Below are 25,380 nucleotides of genomic sequence, written 5' to 3' on the forward strand. Positions count from 1 at the left end.
GCCTCAAGGTGGGGTCAGTAGAAGGTGTCCCTGCCCTGGCAGGGGTGTTGGGATTGGATGGTCTGTAAGGTCACTTCCAACCCAAACCATTCTGGGATTCCAGGACTCCCAGGCTGGGATTTTGTTGGATCCCCAAGCAGATGAGGCTCCTGCAAATGTTTGCACTCAACATGGTCCAGTGCTGGCACTGGGGCACAGAACCATGGCATGGTTTAGGCTGGAGGGCAGCTTTAAAGGTCTTCTAGTCCAACCCCCCCATGGCAGGGACAGCTCACACCATCCCAGGCTGCTCCAAGCCCCAGTGTTCATCCTGACCTTGGGCACTGCCAGGGATCCAGGGGCAGCCACAGCTGCTCTGGGCACCCTGTGCCAGTGCCTGCCCACCCTCACTGTAAAAAACTTCCTCATATGTGGTTTAAATTGACCCTCTCCTATTTTAAAACCATCACTTACTGTCCTATAACAACAGGTCCTGCTAAAACTGTCACCATCTTTCTTGGGTCCCTTTAGACACTGAAAGGGACTCTTGGGTGTCCCTGGGTCCTTCTCTTCTCCAGGTGAACACCCCCAGCTCCCCCAGCCTGCCCCAGAGCAGAGGGCTCCAGCCCTCGGGGTGTCTCTGTAACATGACCAAGGAGAGGACCCCAAATCCCCGGGCACAGCAGCTGGTGACAGTGACAAGCTGGGGAGGATGATGCTTTCCTTGCGGCTTCACCAACACCCCAGAGCAGCACCTTGGCCTGGATCTGACCCTTGGGGAGGCACCGGGATCCACAGGGCACAGGGGAAGGGTGGAGAAGATGGTGGCAACGCCGCACCTGGAGCAGACGCTGCCCTCACCGCTGCCTCTCACCGGAGCATCGCTCCCCTCCCGGCCAGCGGAAGCGTTTGCAGGGGATGCTCCAGAGCCGCGGCTCACGGCGAGGGCTGGGCAGCCGCGGGGAATGAGGGGTTTGTGTGAACCCCGAGGCGAAGTTGGAAGGGCGGCTCCGGGATGGCTCGGGGTAGCTCGGATGTGCCGGGGTGGCTTGGGGATGACTCCGGGTTGGGTCGGGGGTGCCGGGTGGGCTGGGGATTGTCGGGTTGGGTCGGGAGTGCCGGGTGGGCTCCGGGGTGCCGAGGTGGCTCCGGGGTGGCTCGGGGTGGCCGGGAATGGCCCGGGTTGGCTCAGGGTGCCGGGTGGGCTCGGGGTACCGGGGTGGCTCCGGGGTGCCGGGGTGGCTCGGGGGTGCCGGGCTGGCTCGGGGGTGCCGGGGTGGCTCGGGGTTGGATCGGGGGTGTCTCGGGGTGCCTGGGATGGCTCGGGGGTGCTGGGATGTGTCGGGGTGTCGAGGCTGGCTCGGGCTGCCGGGGTGGCCCGAGGATGCCAGGTTAGCCCGGGGTGGCTCGGGGCTGGCTCAGGCTGTCTCGGGGTGCCGGGATGGGTCGAGGTGCCGGGGATGGCTCGGGGGTGTCTCGGGGTGCCGGGATGGCTCGGGGGTGCCGGGTTGGCTCGGGGTGCGAGGGTGGCTCGGGGGTGCCGGGATGGCTCGGTGGTGCGCCCGGTTGTCTCGGGGCTGTCTCGGGGTGCCGGGCTGGGGCAGGGGCGGAGCGGGGCGGGGGCGGGCTCGGGCACATGCGCCGTGCGCGCACTGCGGAGCGGCGCGGGCAGCGCGGGCAGAGCCGGCGGAGCGGGGCGCGGGGCGCGGGCAGCGGCGGCGGCGGCCGCAGCCCCGCACGGCCCCGCACGGCCCCGCCGAGACACGGCCCGGCCCCCCAGCACAGCGGAGGTGAGCGCGGGGGCTGCGGGGATGGCGCGGCGCAGGGAGAGCGGGGGGTCCCTGTGCCCGCAGGTGTGAGCGCCAGGGGGGCACATCCCCTCGCGGGGCACGGGGGGCTTTGCGCCCTTTTGATGGGGGTCTCCCGCACCTTTTCATCCTTTTGGGGGGGCGTCGTTGCGCGCAGGGGATCTCCCACCGCTCTGCATCCTGGCGCGGGGGGTGGGTGATGCTCTGCTGCTTTACATCTTTCCGGTGGTGGGGGGGTTCTTGCGGGGGTGGGGTTCTCCATCCCTTTACATCCGTGCGGGGGGGATCCTCCACATCCCTTTGCATCCTTTCGGGGGGGATCCTCCATCCCTTCACATCCTTTCGGGGGGGTCCTTCCATCCTTTCACATCCTTGCGGGAGGGTTGGGGCCGCTCTGCATCCCCGATTTGCTGCATCCCCCCCAGCTTTGCATCCGTGCCCGGGGGCGGGGGGCTGTCCTCCATCCCTTCGCATCCTTGCTTTGGGAAGGGGCTGTCCAAGCTGCCTCTCATCCCCGCGTGGGGGTCTCTCCACTTTGCAGCTATTCATGGCCTGGGGGTGGGATCCTCCACGTTTTCACCTTTGCCTGGAGGGGAGGAGGGGGCTCAGGCGTCTCCGCACGTTCCCATGGCGGGGGGAGGATGCCGGCAGCGCTTGGCACATCGCACCGCGGGGCTCGGGGCCTCTCTGCACCCTCTCAGGCAGGGGAGGGGGGGTGTGTGCTGTCACTTCGCATCCCTGCATGGAGAGGGAGGGGACCCGGCTGCTCTGCACCTCGCACGGGGGCGGGGTGGGGGCGGGGGGCTTCACCTGCCATCCTGGGGAGGGAGGATCCTTCATCTTCACATCGCTGTGCGGGATCCGCTGGGCCCACGGCTGCCTGTGCTCCCACAGCCAGCGCAGGGCAGGGCTCATCACCCCTGGCTGGGGAACTGGGGGGCTCCGGGGGGCTCTGCAGGCCGATGTGAGGCTGGGGGTACAGCGGGGACAGCGCTGAGCAGGGCACAACCCGTTGTCACCTGTCATGCATGGCCCACCCTCCATCCCCATCCTGGTGCCCTCCCCGGCATTTGGAGCCCCGCTGGGTTCAGAGCCCCCCTGGTGACCCCCCCAGGCCGGGGCACCCCCTGGGCAGAGCTGAGATGGGCTCAGAGCCCCTCAGAGCTGCCGAGCCTGGGCCTCCACGCTCCGTGATTCAGCTACTTGCAGGCAGCATGGATTTTCTCGCTTCAAACTCGAGTTCTCGCTGCCTCGTGGTGGTGTCAGCGCCATGGATGCATTACCTGCGGCTTGGGATGCTTTTTGATGGAGCTGCTAGCTGCTCCGTGTGGCCAGACACGCTGCCGGAGGAGGGGAAGGGATGGGAGAGCAGCGCCGGGATGTGCGGGCAGCTCGGGAATGGCAGGATTCATAATTCATCTGCCAAACTTCAGCGTGCCAAGGCACACCCCTCACGCTGCAGCTCGTTGCCTGGGGTTTAAAGAGATTGCTGGTGTCATTTTCTTTTTAAAAATGGTGTTTTGATGGAATTTGAGTATGTTGGTAGCTGCCAGGGTGACAGGTCGCAGAGCTCGGTGAGGAGGGCAGGGCCACGGCAGCACAGCCTGCTCTGGCAGGCACAGGGTTAATGTGCACCTGCAGCTCATTGCCTGGGTGTTAGAGAGATTGCTGGTGTCATTTTATTTTTTAAAATGGTGCTTTGGTGGTATTTGAGTATGTCAGTAGCTCTCAGGGTGACAGCTCGGTGAGGAGGGCAGGGCCATGGCAGCATGGGTCCAGCGCAGCCTGCTCTGGCAGGCAGAGGGTTAATGTGCACCTGCAGCTCATTGCCTGGGTTTTAAAGAGATTGCTGGTGTCATTTTCTTTTAAAAAATGGTGTTTTGGTGGTATTTGAGTGTGTTGGTGGCATGCAGGGTGACAGCTCGGTGAGGAGGGCAGGGCCGTGGCAGCATCGGTCCAGCACAGGCTGCTCTGGCAGGCACAGGGTTAATGTGCACCGGGCTGCGCTGTCGCAAACGAGGAGCAGGAGAAGGGCTCTTACCCAGAGCACTGTGATGCACTCAGACCCCAAATGTCCGCTCCTCTCCCCGGGAGCCAGAGCCCACGGAGCAAACTGGAGCTGAAGCATATTTTGCTTTGAGCTGTCATCTCCCTTGGCCCAGTTCTGAACCAAAGATGCTCATCCTCCATTTTATGGCGGATGACAAATCAGCCGCCGATGCCAAGATCTTGACAAGTTATGAACAACAGCCCTCGAGCCAGAAGTGTTAAGAAATAAAAAAAGAAAAGCAAGAACGCTTTTCCTTTTTTTTTTTTTTTTCCCTTTTTTTTGCAGAGCTGCTCATCCAAAAAGCCACCCTGTGAGCTGCACCCCGCGGCATTTCGCACGTCTCTGAGCAGCGAGGCTGCAGCCAGCTCCAGGCTGGCATCTGCCCCCTGTTCCCCACATCCACCCGCAGGTTTGTAGGGCCCAGCCCTGGTGGGGAAGCCCAGATGGGGAGCGGCAGGCAGAGCCCAGCCCCGCAGGGAGCAGCCTGGGGCTGCCTGGGAGCGCTCTGCTCCAAGGCTGGAGATGCCAGCCCTGCCCGCGGCTGTTCCCAAAGGCAGCAGAGGGTTTGCAGAGAGCGCCTCGCTGCTGGCCGAGGGTTTCCCCGCTTTATCAAAGCTCCCTCTATGCTGCGGAGAAAAAGGCTGGTTTGTTCAGCAGCCTCCTGCCCGCACAGCCCGGCGGCGAGCGAGGGAGATCCTTCTGGTAATGAGCTGGGCACAAAAGGGAAAAAAAAAGCTGTCATTGAAGATTTTCCTTTGGTGATGGAGTCATTAAAAACAACACATGATTCCTGGGCCAGCAGGGATCTCTTGCAGCCAAAGCAGAGCTGAGGTCGGTGCTGTTCCCACAGCCCGGCCCCTGACGCCTCCTGTGCCCATCAAGGCATTCCCCTCATAGAACTGGGCATGAGCAGCCAGGGATGATGGAGGAGGGTCCTGCACGGTTTCATCCACAGCTTTCCCCCTCCTTTTCCCCTTCAGCGTTAGGGTATTGGGATGGATGGGGTTTTTTTGCATGGACACAGATACTCTGATCCGTATCCACAGCAGAGCCAAGGGTGAATGGGAGGGACCTGGAGAAGTGGCCTCAGCTCCATGAGCAGTGCCAGGGGGCACGGAGGGCTCCCCATTTCTGAGAAATCAAACAACAGAACCCAAACTCCCTGTTAACTGGACCCCAAGGAAAGCTACTGCCTGAAAATCCGCTTGCCAGAGATGGAGTTGCTCAGCCTGGAGAAGAGAAGGCTCTGGAGAGACTTCAGAGCCACTTCCATGAGCTAAAGGGGGCTTTTCAAAAGGAGTGAAAGACTTTTTAGAGGGGGAAATAGAGATAGGTCAATGGGGAATGGCTTTGAACCAAAAGAGGAGATATTTAGATTAAAAGTTAGGAAGAAATTCTTTGCTGTGAGGGTGCTGAGGCCCTGGCACAGGGTGCCCAGAGCAGCTGTGGCTGCCCCTGGATCCCTGGCAGTGCCCAAGGCCAGGCTGGACATTGGGGCTGGGAGCAGCCTGGGACAGTGGAAGGTGTCCCTGCCCATGGCAGGGGGTGGAATGAGATCATCCTAAATGTCCCTTCCAACCCAAACCCTCCTGTGATTCTGTCATTTACAGCATTTGCTCTCACCTACCCTAAACGAAACATCATTTAGCTAAAACCCCTCTGGGAGCCTGTTTGCTTTAAACCAGACTCACAGCAGGACAAGGTTCCTGCACTGACCCTGGGGTAACAGCAGCTGCTTTTATGGCAGCCTCCTGATTTTATGGCCTCCTCCTGAGCAGGGCTGGTGCTGCAGAGCCCTGGGGAGTGCTGGGGCTCAGGGACAGCTCCATCAAGTGCTGCTCCTGGGGCTGAAACATTTTACGGTAGAAGGAGGGGGGAAAATCCCCCAAACCAAACCACCAACGGTGGCATTTATTAATCAAGCTCCCGAGGAATATTTTTAGCTATGATTTAAGGTTGGGTTGCACTTTGCTGTGAAGTGGAGCCTCCCTGGAGCTGCCGTGGGGGAGCTGCACAGGAGGAGCCGGGGGGAGGTGGGGACAGCACTGCCAGGTGGGACAGGGGTGGGACAGGGCTGTGGGACACAGGTCAGGGCTGTGGGACACGGGTCATGGCTCAGCAGTGATGGTGCTGTGCCCCAGGGCAGCCAGACCCTGCTCTTTCCCCCCTTTGGCACCAGGGCCTGGCTCTTCCCCAGCTCCACCCAAATCTGTTCTGGCCAGCAGCAAAAATCCCTCTGTGCCACCCAGGGCTGAGACCTCTCCACTCATTTCACAGCGAGCCCCAGCCCTGGTTTCCAGCCCCCCTGTGCTGATATCCTGGGGATGGGGGACAAAACCTCCATCCCACACCCTGGGGTTTCCAGTCTCCAGGGCATTTTCCCACCTGATGCTTTGCTGACCCTGCAGTGGGGCTGGGATGTTATCCAGATATTTTCCTTCACCTCAGCAGCACCAGCATCTGGCAGCTTAGATCCATCAGGGCAGAAAAGCAGCTCTCATGTTGTAAGAGGGTCCAAAAAAAGGGATTTTGCATCCAGCCATTGCTCCTTACATTCTTTGCAACAGCTTTCCACGTGTTTAACTGTGCCCTCATCCTCTCCCTGTCCCCAAAGCCACTCTGTCCCAGAGTGGGGTTTCTGTGGCCCCAGACCATTTGTAAAGGCTCCTGTGGGATGCAGGGCTCTCCGGGAAGGGGCAGGCAGTGGCATTACTTCCCCATGCCCACCAGCCCCCAGTGCCACCCTGAGGATTTGCTCTCACTGAAGTCCTGCCTTCTGCTTTATTTGGAGCAAGGGGAGCACTCAGGTTCCAGCTGGTTTTAATACATTTAATGAACAGCTCTGGAGCAGTGGTCACCTTCCCAGGGAGCAGTGACATTTGTCATGCTGGTGCTGCTCTCAGGCATTTGGGCTGCCAGCAAATGAAGAAGTGGTGGCAGATGCATTTTGTAAATTAGAGCAGCGAGTCCTTGTGGTGCAGCTCCATTTTGTGGGAGGCAAATCAGCAGATCTGGCCCAGCTCTCGCAGGCAGGCTTTTCCCTGCACCACAAAGAGCCACCTGCACAGCTTTTTCTGGCTGGATTTCTCCTGAGACAACAAAACTGCAGCCCCTGAAGGCTCTGAGAAGCCCTGTAGGTTCTGCTCTCCCCACTGGTAGAACAGCAGGAGTTTGGGGCCACCCGAACCAGAGGTTGTCCCCAGCCATGAGGTGCTGCTGTGGCCTCTCTGCCCTCTGCAGGGTTGTGCTGTTGCTCTCTGAACCATCCCACGCTGGTTTCCAGCACGCTGTGGCAGAGCTCTACAAATCAACACCTCGAGAAGCTGCTGCTTTCACACCTTCCACCTATTTCTGGCTGCTCAGAGGCATCACACACCCCCAGATCCTTCCCAGCCCTCTTCTCTATCAGATCCATCCTGCCAAACTGCACAGGATGAGCTCCTTCAGGCACCTGCAAGCCCCACTGAGTGTCAGCTCTGCCTCTTGTCCTTTCCCTGACTTCACATTCGGGGGTTTTGTTGCTCCTTTCACTATTTCAGGACTGCTTTGTGCCCCCTCATTCCCCCAGCCCTTCCTCACCTTTCCATTCCAAGGGTTCTGCATCAAAACAGGGTCCTGAGCAGCCACCAGGAGCTGTGGCACTTCTTGTTTGTTTAATATTCACTTCTTTTGTTCAAGGTTAATAGGTTTTCAACTTATCTCCTGGTTTTTTCTCTACTCTGGCTCCTGGCATCCAACCAAAGATTTACTGCCTTGCAAAAGTCTCCAGTTCTGGCAGTGCTACTCCTCAGGGCTCAGAGGGACCCTGGGAAGCCCAAATTGGGAAAGAGCTTTGATTGCAAGAGCTGAGCAAACAGATGCCCCAAACTTGGCCTAGAACTGAGCTCAGGGCAGGGCTGACCCCAACTCCCAGTCCTGAGGTGTTTGCATTATCACACACTTACCCACATCCTCCTCAAATCCAAGCCTGGGGTTTTTCCTGGCTGAAGAGGGAAGGTTTCCCTCATTCCTGCTGCTCCATGCACCCCTGATCCCATCAGGAATATTGGAGCTGGTGATTGCAGCTTGGAATCCTTCCCTGCAGGGCTGCCCACCTCTGCCACGGCTCCTCTCCCACTCCAGGGGTCTCCTGCAGGAAAACAACCCCCAGAACTGTTTCCTGCTCCACCACAGCTCAGAGAAGGAAAATGGGAGCCAGGACACCTCTCCCTTCTCTCTCATGCCACCCCAAGCAGGGCTGCAGGTGCTGGGCACTGACCAAGCCAGAACTCTGCCCCAGGGATTCAGCAGCACCTGAGAGATCTGTGCTCACCAGCCTGGCCCTCCCTGCAGGGCCACCAGAGCACACCTGCTCCTCCAGGCCCCTTTGGGCTGTAAATCACAGACCAGGGGACAGAGTGGCCCTGGGGACAGGGAGGGGGTGAGGGCACAGAATGTAAGGGGCAATGGCTGGATGGAAAATTCATTTTTTTGGACCCTCTTACAAAATGAGAGCTGCTTTTCTGCCCTGATGGATCTAAGCTGCCAGATGCTGGTGCTGCTGAGGTGGGGGATAACATCTGGAAGGAGCCAGCTGCAGGGTCACCCCTGGGCCAGCAGCTGTAAGGCATCCCCAGCCTGGTCTGCAGGGACAGGGGCAGCTTTTATTGCCCAGAACTGCTCTGGCACAGCCCTTACAGCCCAGAACTGTTCTGGGACAGCCCTTATTGCCCAGAGCTGTTCTGGGACAGCCCTTATTGCCCAGAGCTGTTCTGGGACAGCCCTTACTGCTCAGAACTGTTCTGGGACAGCTTTTATTGCCCAGAACTGTTCTGGGACAGCCCTTATTGCCCAGAGCTGTTGTGGGGCAGCCCTTATTGCCCAGAGCTGCTCTGGGACAGCCTTTAGAGCCCAGAGCTGTTCTGGGACAGCCCTTATTGCCCAGAGCTGTTCTGGGACAGTCCTCACTGCCCAGAGCTGTTCTGACACAGCAGGGGCTGCCCCTCAGTGCTGCCAGCAGCTCTATATTTGGGGTGCTGCTGGCAGTTTGTTCCTTTTGGGGAAATCAGCATCTTAGGGCACAGTGAACAGCTCATTTCTGTCCCATGTCCTCCCCTGCCTGGTCAGCTCAGCTGATTCACTGCCAAGCTGCACCACGGGGTTTGGGGAGCAGGTCGGGAGCTCTGGGTGTCTCCCCTCACCTGTGCATTTCCCAGCACAAGATTTAGGGCTGTTGGCTCTCTCCAGTCACAGGGAAAAGCTGAGTGATGGGAGAATCCCCACAGTGTGCCTGAAACCTGAACCAGCTCCTGGCTGGTCCCATTTCTCCTGCCTTCACCCTGCTGAGCTCGTGGCTCCCATTTTCCTCCTCCTGCATCCTGACCCCCCTTCCCACCGTGGGCTCCTGCCTTCCTTCCACTCAGGACACAGCAAAATCCCATGGGATTTATCCATGCACATGATCCTGGAGCCTGCACCCAGACCATCCCTGCCCTTGGGAGCCTCTTCCTGAAGGTCTGAGGAGAAGATTTTGCCACTCAAAATCACTCTCTTGAAGTCCTGGGAATGACCTGTGATAGCAGGAGGAGCAGGAGCAGGGCAGGGTACAGCTCAGCATGCCCTGCTGAGGCTCTGGCCCCATTCAGTGCTCAGGATTTGTGTGCAGCCTCTGGGTGGGTGAGCAGGATGTGCCACAGAGGACAGAAATGAGCTTGGCCTCTCTGGAATCACGTGCAGCCCATCCCCACCAGAGATCTGGGCTCAGGACAGGCCTAGAGATGGCAGATTTTAGGTGAGCAGTTGGGATTTCAAGGCAGAGCTCAGAGGTTTGGTGCTGTTGGTGCAGCAGGGTGAGAGAACTCTTGTCAGGGGAGGGCTGTGCAAGGGTTCTGAACCCTGTGCTCCATTAATTGGGGGGTTGGAAAACAGCTCTTCCTGTGATTTGGTCAAAATTTCCTTTACAGGCTCTCCTTGCATAAAAATGTGCCAAACTCCTCCTTGGTTCCTTCTGTTGCAAGCTCTGAGTCTTGTTTGGCCTCTTTGGGGTGAGATTAAAGGGATTTTCCTCCTCCAGGGATGCCCTCCCATGGCACAGCCTCAAATACTTCCATCACACCCCTCACCCACTTTCTGCCTCTCCTCCAATCTGTCCCTGCTGGGAAGTTCCAAACCACAAAATCACAAAATCCCTTTTTTCCCTTCATTCTGCTCCAGGGTCGCCGTGGGGGCTGCGGGCTCAGGTGGCCCCAATTCCCCCCGGGGATTTGTGCCCTGTGCAGGGACAGAGAGCCCCGGGTGCCAGGGCTGTGTCCAGTGCCCGTGTCGGTGGCTGTGGCCCAGGGGATGCTGAGAACGGCTCTTTGTTCCCTGTCCCTAATTGCAGCTCGTTAAGGGCTCTGCCCTGTGCCCTGCAGTGCTGCAGCCCTGGGACGTGCCAGGGCTCAGCTTTCGGGGGCACACATCAAACCAGCTCGGGGTGAAGCTCTTTGCTCAGCCTGGGGGGCTCGGGGGGCCCAGGAAGGGGAAGGGGTTGTACATCCCTGCAAATGCTGGCACACAGAACAAACAGCCGGCAGAAATTTGATTTTTGGGAGGTGGGGACATCATCACGGCCATGGGGAGCACTGGAGGGCTCAGGGTTCGCTCTGAGCCCCGGGGGATCCCCCCGGCTCCTTCCCCTGCACCCCTCAGGACAGGCTGAGGGCTCCTCCATGGGGGGAGCTGGGATTTGCATTTGAAAGCAGCGGAGGAGCTGCTGCCGCTGCTGGGAGCGCTGGCCGGGCGCTGTCAATGGGAAACTGTTCAGTCTGAGCTGCCGGGGCCAAAAAATGTGAACTCTGCACACGGCTGGCTCCGCTCGGGGCAGCAGCGCTGGCTCCGCTCGCGGCCATGGCGGGAGCTGCCTCTGCTCGCTGCCAGCGTTCTGGGGAACATGGGGCGGGTGGGGATGTGGGACAGGGGGGTTCTGATCGCTGGGAATGCTCTTGGTGCCCTCTGGTCCTCATCAGCACAGTCACCAGCTTGCCTTTGCTTTGGGAGCTGGGCTGAGCCTCGATGCACTCATGGCACCCAAGATCCCCTTGTGTGAGCTGGGGGGTGACTGCCTGTCCCTGTCCCAGGGTCCCTGTTCCCATCCCAGGGTCCGTGTCCCCATCCCAATCCCAGGGTCTGTGTCCCTTTCCCAATCCCAGGATCTCTGTCACCATCCCAATCCCAGGGTCTGTGTCCCCATCCCAGGGTCTGTGTCCCCATCCCAGGGCCTGTGTCCCAGTCCCAGTCCCCACCCCCATGGATAATAAATGCTCCTTTTTTGCCTCTTTTCCCAGCCTGTTTCCCACCATTCACCCTTTACATCAGCGGGGTACCCTGTCCCCAGCACCCCACAGCCCATGGTGCCCCTCCTTCATCCTTTCCTGCAGCTCCCATGGCTGCCCTCAGTGGGGTGGGTGAGGCCTTTGGTCTCCCTACATCTCCTTAAACCCTGTGGAAAATGAACCATCCCCAGTTTAGGGGGGACAGTGGAGCAGGGGACACCCAGAAACGCTGTGGGGACACCCAAAGATGCTGTGGGGGTGCACAAGGAGCTATGAGGGCACCTGGAAATGCTGTGGGGTTGTACACAGGAGCTATGGAGACCCCCATAAATGCTGTGGGGACACCCAGAAATGCTGTGGAAGTGCACAAGGAGCTATGGGGACACCTGGAAATGCTGTGGGGACACGCAAAGATGCTGTGGGGGTGCACAGAGGAGCTATGGAGACACCCAGGGATGCTGTGGGGCACCCAGATATCTGTGGGGATGCACATAGGAGCTGTGGGGGCACTCAGTGATGCTGTGGGGCCAGGCAGGGAGCTGGGATGAGCTGGCCACAGCAGCTTGTCTCAGTGTAGTGTGAGCACAAATAAAACCCTGGAGAGGCTGCAGTGAGCTGGAAATAATGGCATTACAAGCGCTGCCTGGCTTCTCTTTGGGCTGTGTGAGGCTGCTCGGGGCCAGCTGAAGGGCTCAGCACAGGGGCTTGAGCAGCTCTGGGAGGTGACAGGGAGAGGACATGGTGGCACAAAGGTAAGGACAAAGTCCTCACCTCCATGCTGGCACCTGTGTGCTCACAGTGTGCATTGGCCCTGCTTGGGAAAGTCCTGCTGGGCCTGCCTGTCCCAGCGTGGGCAGGAGGAACCTCCTGGATCAGCAGTGTGGGGGAACAGCCAAATGATAAAAACTGTGTATTTTGCTTTTCATTTTGATTTTGATTTTTGATTTTAATTCAAGTGATTAATCAGAAAAGACCTTCAATTTGTCCAGTCTCAGGGTTTCTAATTAAAACAAGGGGATTTTCTTTCAGTTTCACCTGTGAGTTATTTGAAAAATGCCTGAAAATCGATGGGTCGGATTCTGCAACAGAGCTGTGTAAAAAATTCAAAACACACAAAGCTTTGTTCAAGCTCATCTGTGGTGTTCCCTCTGCTCCCCCCTCTGTCCTTCCCTTCCCCTGCTGTCCCAGGAGAGGCTGAGGGCTCGCCATGCCGCTGGTGAAGAGGAACATCGAGCCCCGGCACCTGTGCCGGGGGGCCCTGCCCGACGGCGTGACCAGCGAGCTGGAGTGTGTCACCAACAGCACCCTGGCTGCCATCATCAAACAGCTGGGCAGCCTCAGTAAGTCACACACAGCCACCTGGGGAGGGGGGCACCGGGGTGGGACAGGGGTGGCACTGAGATGGCACTGGAAGGGCACCAGGGTGGCAATGGGATAGCACTGGGATAGCACTGGGATGGGACAGGGATGAGAATGGCATGGCATTGGGATAACACTGGGATAGACTGGGGTGTCACTGGGATGGGAATGGGGTGGCACTGGGTGGCACTGGGATGGCACTGGGATGGCACTGGGATAGCATTAGGATGGCACTGGGATGGCACCGGGATGGTACTTGGATGGCACAGGGATGGCACTGGGGAGGCACTGGGATGGCAATGGGATAGCACTGGGATGGCACTGGGATGGCACTGGGATGGCACAGGGATGGCACTGGAATGGCACTGGAATGGCACTGGGATAGCAATGGGATGGCACTGGAATAGCACTGGGATGGCACTGGAATGGCACTGAGATGGCACTGGGATGGCTATGGGATGGCCCTGGGATAGCACTGGAATGGCACTGGGATAACACTGAAATGGCACAGGGATGGCACTGGGATGCCACAGGCGCTCCCACCAGTTCCAAACAGAGAGAAACAAGAGTTGTGTGAGAGCCGTGTGGGCTACAGCCACTCCTAACTCAGTGGGAATTATCCAGCTTGTTGGAAATAGGAGGATGCTCCTACTTTTTAATTTTTAATTTTTTATTTATTTTATATATTTATTAATATAATTTTATAGAATTAATTATTTATAGGATAAATAATTGTTGCTAATATTAATTATTTAAAAATTATTTTATATTATTAAATATTTATTATATTTTATATATTTTATATATATATGTTTGTTTTTGTTTATTATTATTATATACATACATATATAAAATAATAATATTATATATAATTTATAAGTATTTAAAAGTTTGGGGTTTGGTTGGGGTTTTTTTTTGTTTGTTTGTTTGTTTGTTTGTTTGGTTTTTTGGCTTAGCTTGAAATGGGAACTTGGTGCCATTTTGAGACCCATTTTCCTCCTCCAGCTGTGCAGTGGGGGATGGAAAGCCTTCAGGAGCCCCTTGCTTTTCCACTTGGCCAGAAATAGGAAGGCCAGGTGAAGATTTACAATACCCCAAGCTATTCTTTTTAAAGTTGGAGCTTTTTGAGGAAGAGAGTCTCTATCACAGGTCTAAACCCTCAGCTGTCTCCTGCCCTGGGACTGATCTCAGCAGGAAAGGGGCACATGAGAGCACTGCTCACACCAGGGTGAAGCTTTAACAGGGGCAACCTATTTCATGCTGAATATCCACTTAAAATAGAGAGAGAAGCTATTCAGGGCGCCCCCTCTTTCACACACCTCCAGAAGCAGATTCTGCTCTAAAATACTCTGAAAAATAACCCCAGGGTGTAGGGAGCTGCTGGGAGTGCAGTGGCTCACACGAGCAGCACCCACGTCTGCTCAGGCTTCCAGTCCAGGGAAAAAGGGAATCAAACATGACCAAGCAGGGGAGTGCTCTGAGGAGCTTCTGAAAGTGCCCTGATCTAGGGAACTGTCTGAGAGCTGAGATTGGAGGAAACCCTGAGGATCTGTGGGATGGGATGGGATGGGATGGGATGGGATGGGATGGGATGGGATGGGATGGGATGGGATGGGATGGGATGGGATGGGATGGGATGGGATGGGATGGGTGCTGTAGCCTACAGGTATCAGCAATGCTCTGCCAGACACTTCACTCCAGCTCCATGATAGGAATAACCCTAATAAAAAGCTAAATAACCCTAAATAAATAAGCTGCACGAGAGATGCAGGAAAAGAACTGATAAAGTGAAACAAATTGCAGATCCTCCCTGCTGTGGCACTGTCCCCACTGCTCTCCTCTTGGCTTTCTACCTGGGCTGAATTTCCCCAGGTTTTGGTGTGTGATTTTTGGTGATTTTTTTGGTTGATCTGTCCTGATGGATCCAAGGGCTCTCTGGGGCACTGTGAATGTTCTGTGCCCCGGGGGGTGCTGCTCTCTCTGGAAAGGGGTGATCATTTGGGCTCCCCTGCCTCCCTGCAGCACTTTGGGAGAGGCTCAGCTCCCAGAGATCCAGGCTGGGCAGAGCACCCACGGAGCCAGGGGGAGGTGGGAGCTCCAGGGGAAGGGCTGAGCTGGGCGAGCCACCAGTGGTGACAGGCGCATTGTCCCCTGCCAGGCAGGCACGCAGAGGACATCTTTGGAGAGCTGTTCAATGAAGCCAACAGCTTCTACATGAGGATGAACTCACTGCAGGAGAGGGTGGACCTGCTGGTCATCAAGGTGACACAGCTGGACTCCACCGTGGAGGAAGGTGAGGGGCCGGGGCTGGTTTGGGGTGATGCTCTCGGGACCAGAGCCCCACTATGGCTGAGGCCATCCCTTCATCCCTTGTCCTTCCTGTGCCCCCAGTTTCACTGCAGGACATCAACATGAGGAAAGCCTTCAAGAGCTCCACGGTGCAGAACCAGCAGGTGGTGTCCCGCAACTCCATCCCCAACCCGGTGATGGAGATGTACCAGCGCTGCGACAAACCCCCGCCTCTCAACATCCTCACACCCTACAGGTACAGGGCACAGCCCTCCCTGGGGCTCCAAAGGGGTCCTTCCCATGAGAAGGGTCAAGTGTACCCCCATTTGTGTGCTGTGCTGCCCCCTCATTGTGTGGGATGCTTGGGATGTGTGTCCATGGCCTGAAGGTGGTGGCTGCTGTGTTGGATGTGTCTGTGGTGGGGCAGCAGCTCATGGTTATGGTCATCCCAAAGCCTTGGGAGGGGGAACAGGGGGTCTTCTCCTGTGGCTGGTAACCCTCCCTCTGCCCTTTGAACCTCCAGGGATGACAAGAAGGATGGCCTCAAATTCTACACCGACCCCTCCTACTTCTTCAACTTATGGAAGGAGAAGATGCTGCAGGCGACAGAGGACAAGAGGAAGGAGAAGCGCAGGCAGAAGGTGGGTGGGGGCAGCAGGGGGACAAGGGGGCAGGAGCTGGGGGTGTTCAGGACCTGGAGACAGCCACTCCTGGTGCATCCTTCATCAGAAAGATGGGTGCATCTGGGCCAGGCTGGAGGTGGAGCCGTGGCTTTGTGTCCCCCCAGGAGCAGCGGCTGGTGGAGGACTCCACCCGGGAGGTGAAGAAAGTGAGGAAAGCCCGCAACCGGCGCCTGGAGTGGAACATGATGGCGTATGATAAAGAGTTCCGGCCGGATAACAGGTTCTCACCATCCCCCTATCACATGGCATCATCGGAAGGATCACTGTCCCCAGATAATAGGCAGGTTCTACCTCCTACACCTTCAGCTCACAGCTCTCCTTTGCTTTGCTCTTCCTCTCCGTCGTTGTGCGGGATGTGGTGCCCACAGCAGGGTTGGGGTGCTCATCTGTTAGCCTGTGGATAGCTGGATAACCTGTGGTAGCTTCATGGATAGCTGGTGTCCCCAGTTGTCATCCTGGAGCTCAGGAGGAGCCTTGGCACTGGGATAAAACCGGAGCGCTTTCTGTTTCGCAGCTAAGGAAAGAGAGTGGTTCAGCTCTGTTGTGTCCTCCTCCCCTGTGCTCTCACTCTGCTGTCTGGTACATCGATATTTTCATGGCCTGTTCTTGTTTTGTTGTCTGAACCCCAAACAACTCCCAAACTCACCCCCTGAGCCCCCTCAGGAGTACAACAGCCGCCTTCTCCCACGCTGCAGGTCCTACGCGTCGGACGCTGCCGATCACTCGTACCCGGCCAGCCCCAACCACCCAGCCCAGCTGCTGGCCCCCGCTGCCCACCTGGCCCCGGCGGAGCACAAGGAGGGGCTGGCGGCCCCCACGCCCCCCGAGCACGGGTTCAGGCCCACGGGCAGCCGGCAGAACAGCCTGACCCGCCTGCAGCAGCCCCACGCGCCGCCGCCCCCCGAGGCCGTGCTCAACGGGCCCAGAGCCCACCTAGTCAAGGATTACGGGTAAAGCTACAGCCTGCTGGCTAATGGAGGGGTGTGCAAGGGAAGGGGGGCTTGGTGGGGTCTGGCCTCCCATTTCTGGGCTGATGGAGCAGGAGAGACCTGCCCCACAGCTTTCATGGTCCAAAACTGCTGGTGAGAGGCCAAATCAGTCAGGAGTGCTTTTGGGGTAATGTCATTCCAGATAATGGGGCAGGGTGGATGGAGGGTTTTCCCCTGGGGTGTTGCCTGCTTTCCACCACTGCATTAGCCATAGCCTATCCCACCAGCAGAGCTCCACCACCCTTCTGACTCTGGGACAGAGCTTTCATTGGGGTTTGGAGCAAACCAAGCCAGAGTGGAGCCAGCTGGGTGCTGGGATGGGTGATGGTAAATCCTTCAGCAGTGCTCTGGCAGCCTGGAGGGCCAGGTGTGCCCCACAGGACATCAGGCCCAGCATCACCAGCCAGGCAAGGCAGGAGATTTCCTGCTCTGATCTACACTGGGGCAGCCTCATCTTGAATACTGGGGGCAATTTTGGGCACCATAATATAAAAAAGACACGGAGATATCAGAGAGTGTTCAAAGGAGGCCATGAAGATGGCAAAGATGACACCATAATATAAAAAAGACACTGAGATATTAGAGAGTGTTCAGACAAGGCCATGAAGATGGCAAAGGGCTTTGAGGAGAAGCTGTGTGAGGAGTGGTTAAAGGCATTTAGAGTGTTCAGCTGGAGGAGACTGAGAGGAGACATTATTGCAGTGCACAAATTCCTGAGGGGAAGCGGAGGGGCAGATGCTGATCTCTTGTTTGTGGTGACCAGTGACAGGACCCGAGGGAATGGCCTGAAGCTGTGTCAGACAAGGTTTAGGTTGGCTATCAAGAAAAGATTCTTCCCTCAGAGGGCCGTGGGGCACTGAGCTGACTCCCAGGGAATGGTGCCAGCACCAAACCTGGGACTCCAGGAGCCTTTGGACGGAGCTCCCGGGGATGCCCAGGGTGGGGCTGTTTGGGATGTTCAGGAGTTGGACTGGATGATCCCTTTGCTCTGTGATTCCCGTGGCTCTGACGCTGTGCCCTGTTGCAGGCCGCAGCCGGTGCCCATGGCCGAGTACTTCGTGCCGCCGGCCCCGCCGCCGCCGCCGCCCGTCATCCCATCGGCCCAGACCGCCTTCGACAGCCCCATCTCGGCTCCCCCCGCGCTGGGCCCCGGCTCGGCCGCAGCCCCCAACTACGCCCCATCGCCGCCCCCCGCGCCCCCCGGGCCCTACTCGGCCTCCCCGCCTCAGAGCGGGCCCATGGCCCCCCCGGTGGCGCCGCCGCCGCCGCCGCCCGGGCCCCCGGCCGTGTCCGCCTCGCCCGCGCACTCCGCATCGCCGCCGGCCCCCGCCGAGCCTCGCAAGCCGCAGGTGCCGCTGATGCCCATGAGCGACGCCCGGAGCGACCTGCTGGCTGCCATCCGCAGGGGTGAGTGTGGGACACCGCCCTGGCCGGGGCACGGGGCTGGGTGACACAGCTGGGTGGTACTGGTGGCACCGGGGGCAAGAGGAGCTCTTGGTGGGCAGGTGATGGGTGAGGATGGTGGGACCTCGCTAGGGGAATAAAGGCAGTGTATCTCCATGGCTGGAGGGGGAATGAAGCCCCACAGATTGCTGGCAGCTCCCAGGCATGGAGCTGCCTTTGTTCCCCCGGCAAAGTCCCACCATCCTCACCCATTCCCCTTCATTTGGACACCCTGGCTTCCTTTGGACACCCTGGCTTCCTCAGGCTGTAGTGGATGGTGTGCTCCAAGGTCTCTTGCATTTCCCTTTGCTGCAAATCTTCGGGTCAAATGGTAAATTTATCCTTTTCAGAAGGTTCAATATCTTCAGGCTGAGTGGAAGCAGAGGAGGAGCTTTATTCTATGATACAGCTTAGTATCATAGAATAATCAGTAATCATAGATATTCATAAAATTCTAGCATGGTTTGGGTTGGAAGGGACCTTAAAGCTCATCCCATTCAACAACCTGCCATGGGCAGGGACACCTCCCACTGTCCCAGGCTGCTCCAAACCCCAATATCCAGCCTGGCCTTGGACTTTTCAGAGATCCAAAGCGGCCACAGCTGCTCTGGCAAACTGTGCCAGGGCCTGCCCACCTTCACAGGGAAGAATTTCTTCCTGATATCCAGTCTGGGCCTACTCTTACAGTTTACAACCATTCCCTCGTCCTACCCATCCTATCCTGTCCTCCCAAATAACTTTATAACCACCGCTCTTATCTCAGCCAACACTTTAAAACTGGTGGGGATGCTGCACACTGGGTGCACTCCCCCCTGAAGTCTTCCCCCTTTTCCTGTAGGAATCCAACTCCGGAAGGTGCAGGAGCAGTGGGAACAAGAGGCCAAGAAAGAGCCCGTGGGCAATGACGTGGCCACCATCCTGTCGCGCCGCATCGCCGTGGAGTACAGCGAGTCCGACGACGACTCGGAGCTGGACGAGAACGAGTGGTCGGACTGAGGGCCCCGGCTGGGCGGGCTCGGGCTCCTGCTCCCCTCCAGGTGTGTATGGGCACCTTCCCCAGGGGGCTCCTGCTCCCCTCCAGGTGTGTATGGGCACCTTCCCCAGCGTTGCTGCCCCGGTCAGGAGCTTTGCTTTTACACTATGTCCAAAACCCTTCGGGCAGCAGCAGCAGCAGCAGCACTGGTAGGATACACCTTGGAGGCAGTGAGAGCAGAAATTAGCAGCACCTTCACAGTTAATGACTTCCAAAATTCTCTGAAGGCAGGTTAATAGATTTACACCTGGAGCAAGAGCAGAGACTGGCCCTGGGTGTGCTTTGTGAGAGGAGACAGCCCCAGAGGCAGCAGTGCTTTTCCAGCTAAATGTTAATTGTGATAACGAGAAGCTCCTGGAGAAGAAGCCTTGTTTGCACAGCTGGTGCCACCACGGGAGCTCAGGGGTGGCAGTGTGGGTTTGGGGACACTGCTGCTGGTGGTTTTGGGGTCAGGCAGCTCCAAAGGCTGGGTGTGGGCAGGAGCCTCCTTCCCTACAGAGCAATGCACCACATTTAGTAGCAGTTACACCCTCATGTTGTTGCTCCCTGGAAAATCGTGGAATGCTTTGGGTAGGAAGGCACCTTTAGAGCCCATCTAGTCCAACCAGAACTGGGACACCCTCCACCAGACCAGCTTGCATGAACAGCCCAAGGTGTTGGTGACCTCAGCCTGTATCCACCCTCAGAGCTGGTTTTCTAGGAGCAAAGGGAGAAGGCAAGGCTGGAGTGGCTGGCAGGGAGAGCCAGCCTTGTCTGGGCCTGTCCTGCCTCTCCAGCAAAGGAGCAGAGGTGTCCAGGGAGCTCCCCCAAGCCCAGCTCTTCTTGGCCTTAGCATGGCACCATTTCAGTGTGATTTGGGAAAAAGTGAATCAGACAATCTGCTGCTTTCAGGTAAACTCTCAACTTGCACTTTGCAGCCCCACAAACTGTGCCTGTACAATTGGGATCAGCTCAGAGCCAGGCACTGATTCCCCCTGCCTGATCCTGCTCCTTCCCCTGTCCCAAGTTTGGACACTGATGGAGGAGCTGGGTGACCAGCCCCTGTTTCAGCACTGAAAACACCTGTTTCAGCACTGAAAATACCTGTTTTCCCATCAAAACAGAGCTTGATCCATGGAAGATTTTCACAGAGCTACAAAGGGAGGAGGCACAGAGGAAGGCAGAGCAAAGGGGTGGGAAATACTGGAAATATCCCAGGCAGGTGTGAAAACCTGCAAAGAGCTGGGAGAGGTTCCCCACCTGTGGAAAACAGGCCAGCACCAGCTGTGGATTGGCCACTGTGGTGTCCCCAGACCCTCTCTTGTGTTCAGCTCTACCACAAGTCCCTGAACAGGGAAAGCTGAGCTCTGTGCCCAGTTCCTGCCTCTCCCAGCAGCCCTGCAGGTGATGGCTGCTTCAGCAGGATTTTGGCTATGTAGAAGCAGCCAGACCTGCAGAAGAGGTGGGAGGATGTGGCTGAGATCCAAATGCTGATGGCTAAATTCACAAAATCCTAGAATGGTTTGGGATAAAAGGGACCTTAAAGACATTATCTCATTCCAACCTCCTGTCAAGGGCACCTTCCACTAGAGCAAGTTGCTGATATCCTGGGAAGTGCTGGTGTTGGGCAATGTCATTTGCCCCCAGTGACAAACCCCTCATGGCCAGGTGTGGTGAAATGCCACCAGGAGCTCTCCCATCTCTTGTCCCTTGGATGTGACACCTTCCACACCTCCACACCCAGGCTGGGAGCTGCTGAGTGGGCTTGAGCAGGGCTGCAGAAGGGATTTGGGATGTGGGAGAGGGCAAGGCAAGAAGCAGCAGGACACAGGGAATAACTCATCTGCAGAACCCAAGGAGCAGGAGTGACCAGAGGGCCAGGGAGACACCTTGCCCCGCAGGTGGCCAGGAAATTCCTGGTGCACACTGAGAGCTCTTGGTTCTGGTGTTGACCCTCTGAGATGCAGGGAAATGGCTGCAGGAGGTTTTTACAGAGCCCCTGCAATGCCCAGGAGCTGCTTTCCTTGGGAAGGCAGCTGGGCTTTGGCTGGAGCAGCTTTGAAGGAGGCAGTGTAAAAATTCAGGAGTGCAAAAATTCAGGGCAACATTTAAGGTGGAGTTTCTGGTGGAGCATTATTAACATAGATACAATCACAAAACAGTGTGTAAGCAAAGGGAAATTTGGTTTATTTAGGCAATTTAGGAAGAGTAATAACCCTTTGTGAGAGAGAGAAAACAGCAGGGGCTGGTGGAGCTGCTCTTGTGTGTTCCAGAGGTGGAGGGGCTGCAGAGCCACTGTGGGGACCCAGCAGAGCTGAGGAGCCCCCCTGGGCCTGGGAGGGGGCTCAGGGACACAGGGGACTCACCCTGGGCTCTGTGGCTGTCCCAGACTGCAAAGCTGAGCCAGTCCTGGTCTGTGGTATTTTCAGGGTCTCCAGGACCTAGGAGGAATTGAGAATTTGACTCCATGTTCTTACAAGGCTAATTTATTATTTTATGTACTTATATTATATGAAAGAATGCTATACTAAAACTATAGTAAAGAATAGAGAAAGGACACAGACAGAAGGTTTAACAAGATACTGCTGAAAAACTCTGTGACTTCTTCCAGAGTCCCAACACAGCTGGACAGTGATTGGTCATGAAGTAAAAACCATTCACCTGTTGGATAAACAATCTCCAAGGCAGCAAAACACAGGAGAAGCAATCAGATAATTATTGTTTTCATTCTTCTCTGAGGCTTCTCAGCTTCCTAGGAGAGAAACCCTGGTGAAGGGATTTTTCAGAAAATGTGACAGTGGCACTGGTGGGAGCTGGAGAGCAGCCCAGGGCCCCTGAGAGATCCAGTCCCTCCTTTCCATGCCCCAGCTGCTCTGTGTGTGTCACATGGGGCTGTGGCAATTGGGGCAGGACCCTGTGGGTGTGTGGCACTCAGGGCTGTCCCATGGCCCTGTCACCCTGTGCTGGGGCTGGACTGGTGCTGTGGCATGGCAAAGGGCTTGACAATCACAGGAAGGTTGGGAGGGACCCTAAAGGGCATTTTTAGGTCACTCAGGCCACAGCTGCAGAGCAGATGCACAGCTGGCAGCCCCGGGGGGGCAGGGAAGGCTCAGCCTCCATTCCTTCACATCTTTATGTTCTTACACCACGTCCCCACTGGTGTAAAACACCCATCCCAGCAGCCCCAGGGGGGCAGGGAAGGCTCAGCCCCCATTCTCTCACATCTTTATGTTCTTACACCACGTCCCCACTGGTGTAAAACACCCATCCCAGCAGCCCCAGCCCATCCTGCTCTGCTGCAGGAAATGCCCTGAGCACAAACCCAGCTCATATTCTCAGCTCCATGGCCTCCCAGCTGCTTGGGAGCATCCCCACCCTCCTCTCCAGGGAGCAGAACTGCCATGGACACCCTCCAGCTGTCCTGGTAGCAGGGGTGGGATCCCCCATCCTCACCCCAGAGAGGGGGAGCTGGTGGAGAAGTGACCTCAGGGGGGTTTGGACACCCATTCCTGGCCTGGCCATGACTCACCCAGCTCTTCCCAACCCTCCCAGCAGCACCAGGGATCATCAGCTGGGAAAGGACCTCCAGGCTGGAGCATGAATGCCACAGTCCCATGAGCCAGCCCATCCCCAGTGGGACTCAGCTCCACCACCTTCATTTGGGGCAGAATCACCTGCTTTTTGCTCAGGTGACCTCTGCAGTCCAACAGAAGTGACACCAATTGCTTGGCTGCTCTGGGCTGTGCTGCTGGGACTGTGCCATGCTAATTAACACTGTCTGTCTGTCCCACATGCTGCACACTCAGTGGTTTGTACATATGTGCCTATTTCTGTGCACGCTCCCCAAAGTAGGCCATGCTGAGTTACACAACCTGAAATGCTCAAATCCTCATGTGGGCTGATATAAAAGTGAATATTTAAGTATTTTATCTAGCTTGGCAGACATTAAAAAATACAATCCAGGTCACAGATGATTGAATTTCTCCTGTCTCAAGAGTGCCAGAATTGGGCTGAGGAGGTTCTCCTGTACATTAAGGTATCGTGTTCCCTGCTGAAATATAGCAGTGGCATTTCATTGCCAAAGGAAAATCACAGAGTGCCAAACATTTAATGAGTCCAACTGATCTCCTGAGAGCTCCTCTTTCCATTTTATCTGCTTCCCCCTACTTGCCAATTTATGGGCATAGATTAAAAATAATAAATATGGCTGTCAACGGCAGGGGGAAATGAAATAAAATAAAATACATAAAATAATAAATATGGCTGTCAACAGCAGGGGGAAATATCCTGTGTCCATACAGATGGGCTGGGCTGGAGTCAGTGGAACAGTAAATTAGTAAATTTGGGTTCTGCTTGGAGATGTCAATGGGAGCTGTCATCCTTGAGGTCCATCAGGAGCCTCTTGGACATCCCAGGTGCATCTGGAAAGGGACTTTACAGGGAGCACTGTGCCTGTGGTACAGCTGTGAAGCTACACCAGGAGTGAAGGCTGGTTCTGCTCAGGGTTGCTGCAAGTCCTGCAGTGTTCATTCTGTGTCTTCCTGATTTGGAGTGACCGTGGAGCTGGCTGGTGCTGCTGGTGGCTCTCAAAGGATCAGTGTCCTGCAGGAAGAATGGATTGGGCAGTTTCCAGTTTCTAATTTCCCACCCAGGGAAGAGACCCAGAGAGGAGCAATCACCCATCCCACAAGGGCTCCTGCCTTTGCAGCTGTTTCACCTTGGGGAGGTTTCACTCCAGTGACAAACTTAGGGCTGAACTTGGCTTCTTCAGAGAGCTCTTTGCACAGAAGAGCCCTCAAATTTCCTCCCAGCCACTTTTCCACCTCTCTCTCCCTTCCCAGACACCCAACAGCCTGGACAGAGGCCTTGCAGACTCCCCTGAGCCTGAATTAACACCTCAGCTTTAACAAATGGGAGTTTTGCTGGAGGGAGGCAGGTGGCAGCCCTGGAGGTGGCATTTTGGAGGGGACATTGCAGAGGTCCCCAGCTGGCAGGAGCTCTGTGCCACTTCCTTGTGGATGGAGCAGGGATGGCCATGGGAAGCACAGGCTGTTCCTTTCACCAATATTCCTGTTTTTCCTGTAGCAGTAGTTCTTTAGGGGGTAAGGTTTTTCTCAGCTGGAATGTCACTTTACAGATTTAAAAAATAAAAAAAAAAATAAATAAAAAATAAGGGCAAGGAGTCTGTCCTGAGGAGTTTACAGTCTACAGCAAAGACCATGTAACCTGCACTGCACTTTAGAAGCCTCAAATGCTCACTCACCCATGAATTTCCCCTCCAGCAGCCCCTCGAGGGCAGTTGTCCCTTCCTTGGTGGCCCCTGAGCAGCACCAGCCACTCCCTGCTGGTGACAGAGCCCTGGGGCTCTCCTGCCCCCAATTCCCCACTCAGAAGTGCCTGAGCAAAGCCCAGGAGAGCCAAGCCATGCTGGGTTTGTCCCTGTCCCCACACAGCTGTGCTCCCTGGATGGCCTCGGTGGGCTGGGAGCCCTCAGGGCTGTCACCAACCATGGCCCAGCCTCTGGGAAACCTCCTCCAGACACAACCTAAAGCCAGACTGTGAATGGTTCCATCTTTTTGAGAATCAAAGGGAGGGGGTTTTGTGTGTGAATCTGATTTTTTTTGGACAAACCCCAGGGATTTTAGGCTCACTCTCTCAAGCTCCACCTTCTCCAGGTGAAAAATGTGCCTGTATTTGCCTGGTGGAGGGAATAAATAAAAACCAAACCAAACCCCAGAGTTAAGAGCTTCAGGGAGGAGGTGTCTGCCCCAAAGCCTTCAGAGCTGTGCCCACAGGCAGGGTGGGACAGCAGGATGTCCTCAGGGCAGGACACCATCCTGGTGCTGTCACCACCCTGGTGCTGTCACCCAGGGCAGGACACCATCCTGGTGCTGTCACCCAGGGCACTGTCACCATCCTGGTGCTGTCACCAGAGCCTGCAGCAAGGGCTGGGCTCCTGCTGAGGGGAACCCCAGGCAGGAGCTGCATGGAGGATGTCCCTGAGGGCAGAATTGATGTGACAGGAGCCAAAGTGGTGTCAGAATCACTGACAGGAGCCTGAGGCCACCACAGCACCACTGATGCTTCACCTCCCTGGGCATCTCCAGCAGGGATTGTCCCTGGGTGCCTCCAGCCTCTTCTTCCTCCCAGGAACAGGATTAAAGCTCTTGCTGGTTGTTGGGAGCCCCAGAGGTTGTGAAAGGAGCCTTTCCTTGCACACTGGCACTGCCAGGGGGGTTCAGCTCAGGTAATTCCAGCTCTTGATTCTGTGTAAGGTTAAGAGAAAGAGGAGAAAATAAGACAGAAAGGAATGAGCCCAGCATTTTAGGTTGGTTATGTTCACATCATTTTAGGTTGGTCATGTTCACATCAGCCTGCACAGGGGAAACCTCAGCCAGGCCAAAGCCACAAAGGGCAGTGAGGGGGTAAATCTGTGCTGCAGGTCAGTGTGGGACTGAGCTGTGGCACAAAGGAGC

At 56.5% G+C, this 25,380-nt stretch overlaps 1 protein-coding gene across 2 annotated transcripts; it reads left to right on the forward strand.

Annotated features, from left to right (window-relative positions):
* Positions 1-1,651: 1,651 nt before the first annotated feature.
* LOC132079833 (actin-binding protein WASF3-like) lies at positions 1,652-24,554 on the forward strand. Of its 2 annotated transcripts, none has more exons than XM_059482653.1 (9): positions 1,652-1,769; positions 12,318-12,469; positions 14,647-14,781; positions 14,880-15,033; positions 15,301-15,418; positions 15,565-15,740; positions 16,156-16,410; positions 17,477-17,856; positions 18,731-24,554. In XM_059482653.1, the coding sequence occupies exons 2-9, from the start codon at positions 12,337-12,339 to the stop codon at positions 18,886-18,888; spliced, it is 1,509 nt and encodes a 502-aa protein (XP_059338636.1). In that variant the 5' UTR covers positions 1,652-1,769; positions 12,318-12,336; the 3' UTR covers positions 18,889-24,554. The 2 variants fall into 2 exon arrangements, with proteins under 2 accessions (XP_059338636.1, XP_059338637.1); XM_059482654.1 differs by having other exon boundaries at positions 15,565-15,680.
* Positions 24,555-25,380: the final 826 nt, after the last annotated feature.

The sequence above is a fragment of the Ammospiza nelsoni genome, chromosome 15 (genome assembly GCF_027579445.1).
Source record: "Ammospiza nelsoni isolate bAmmNel1 chromosome 15, bAmmNel1.pri, whole genome shotgun sequence".
In the NCBI taxonomy this organism is placed as follows: Eukaryota; Metazoa; Chordata; class Aves; order Passeriformes; family Passerellidae; genus Ammospiza; species Ammospiza nelsoni.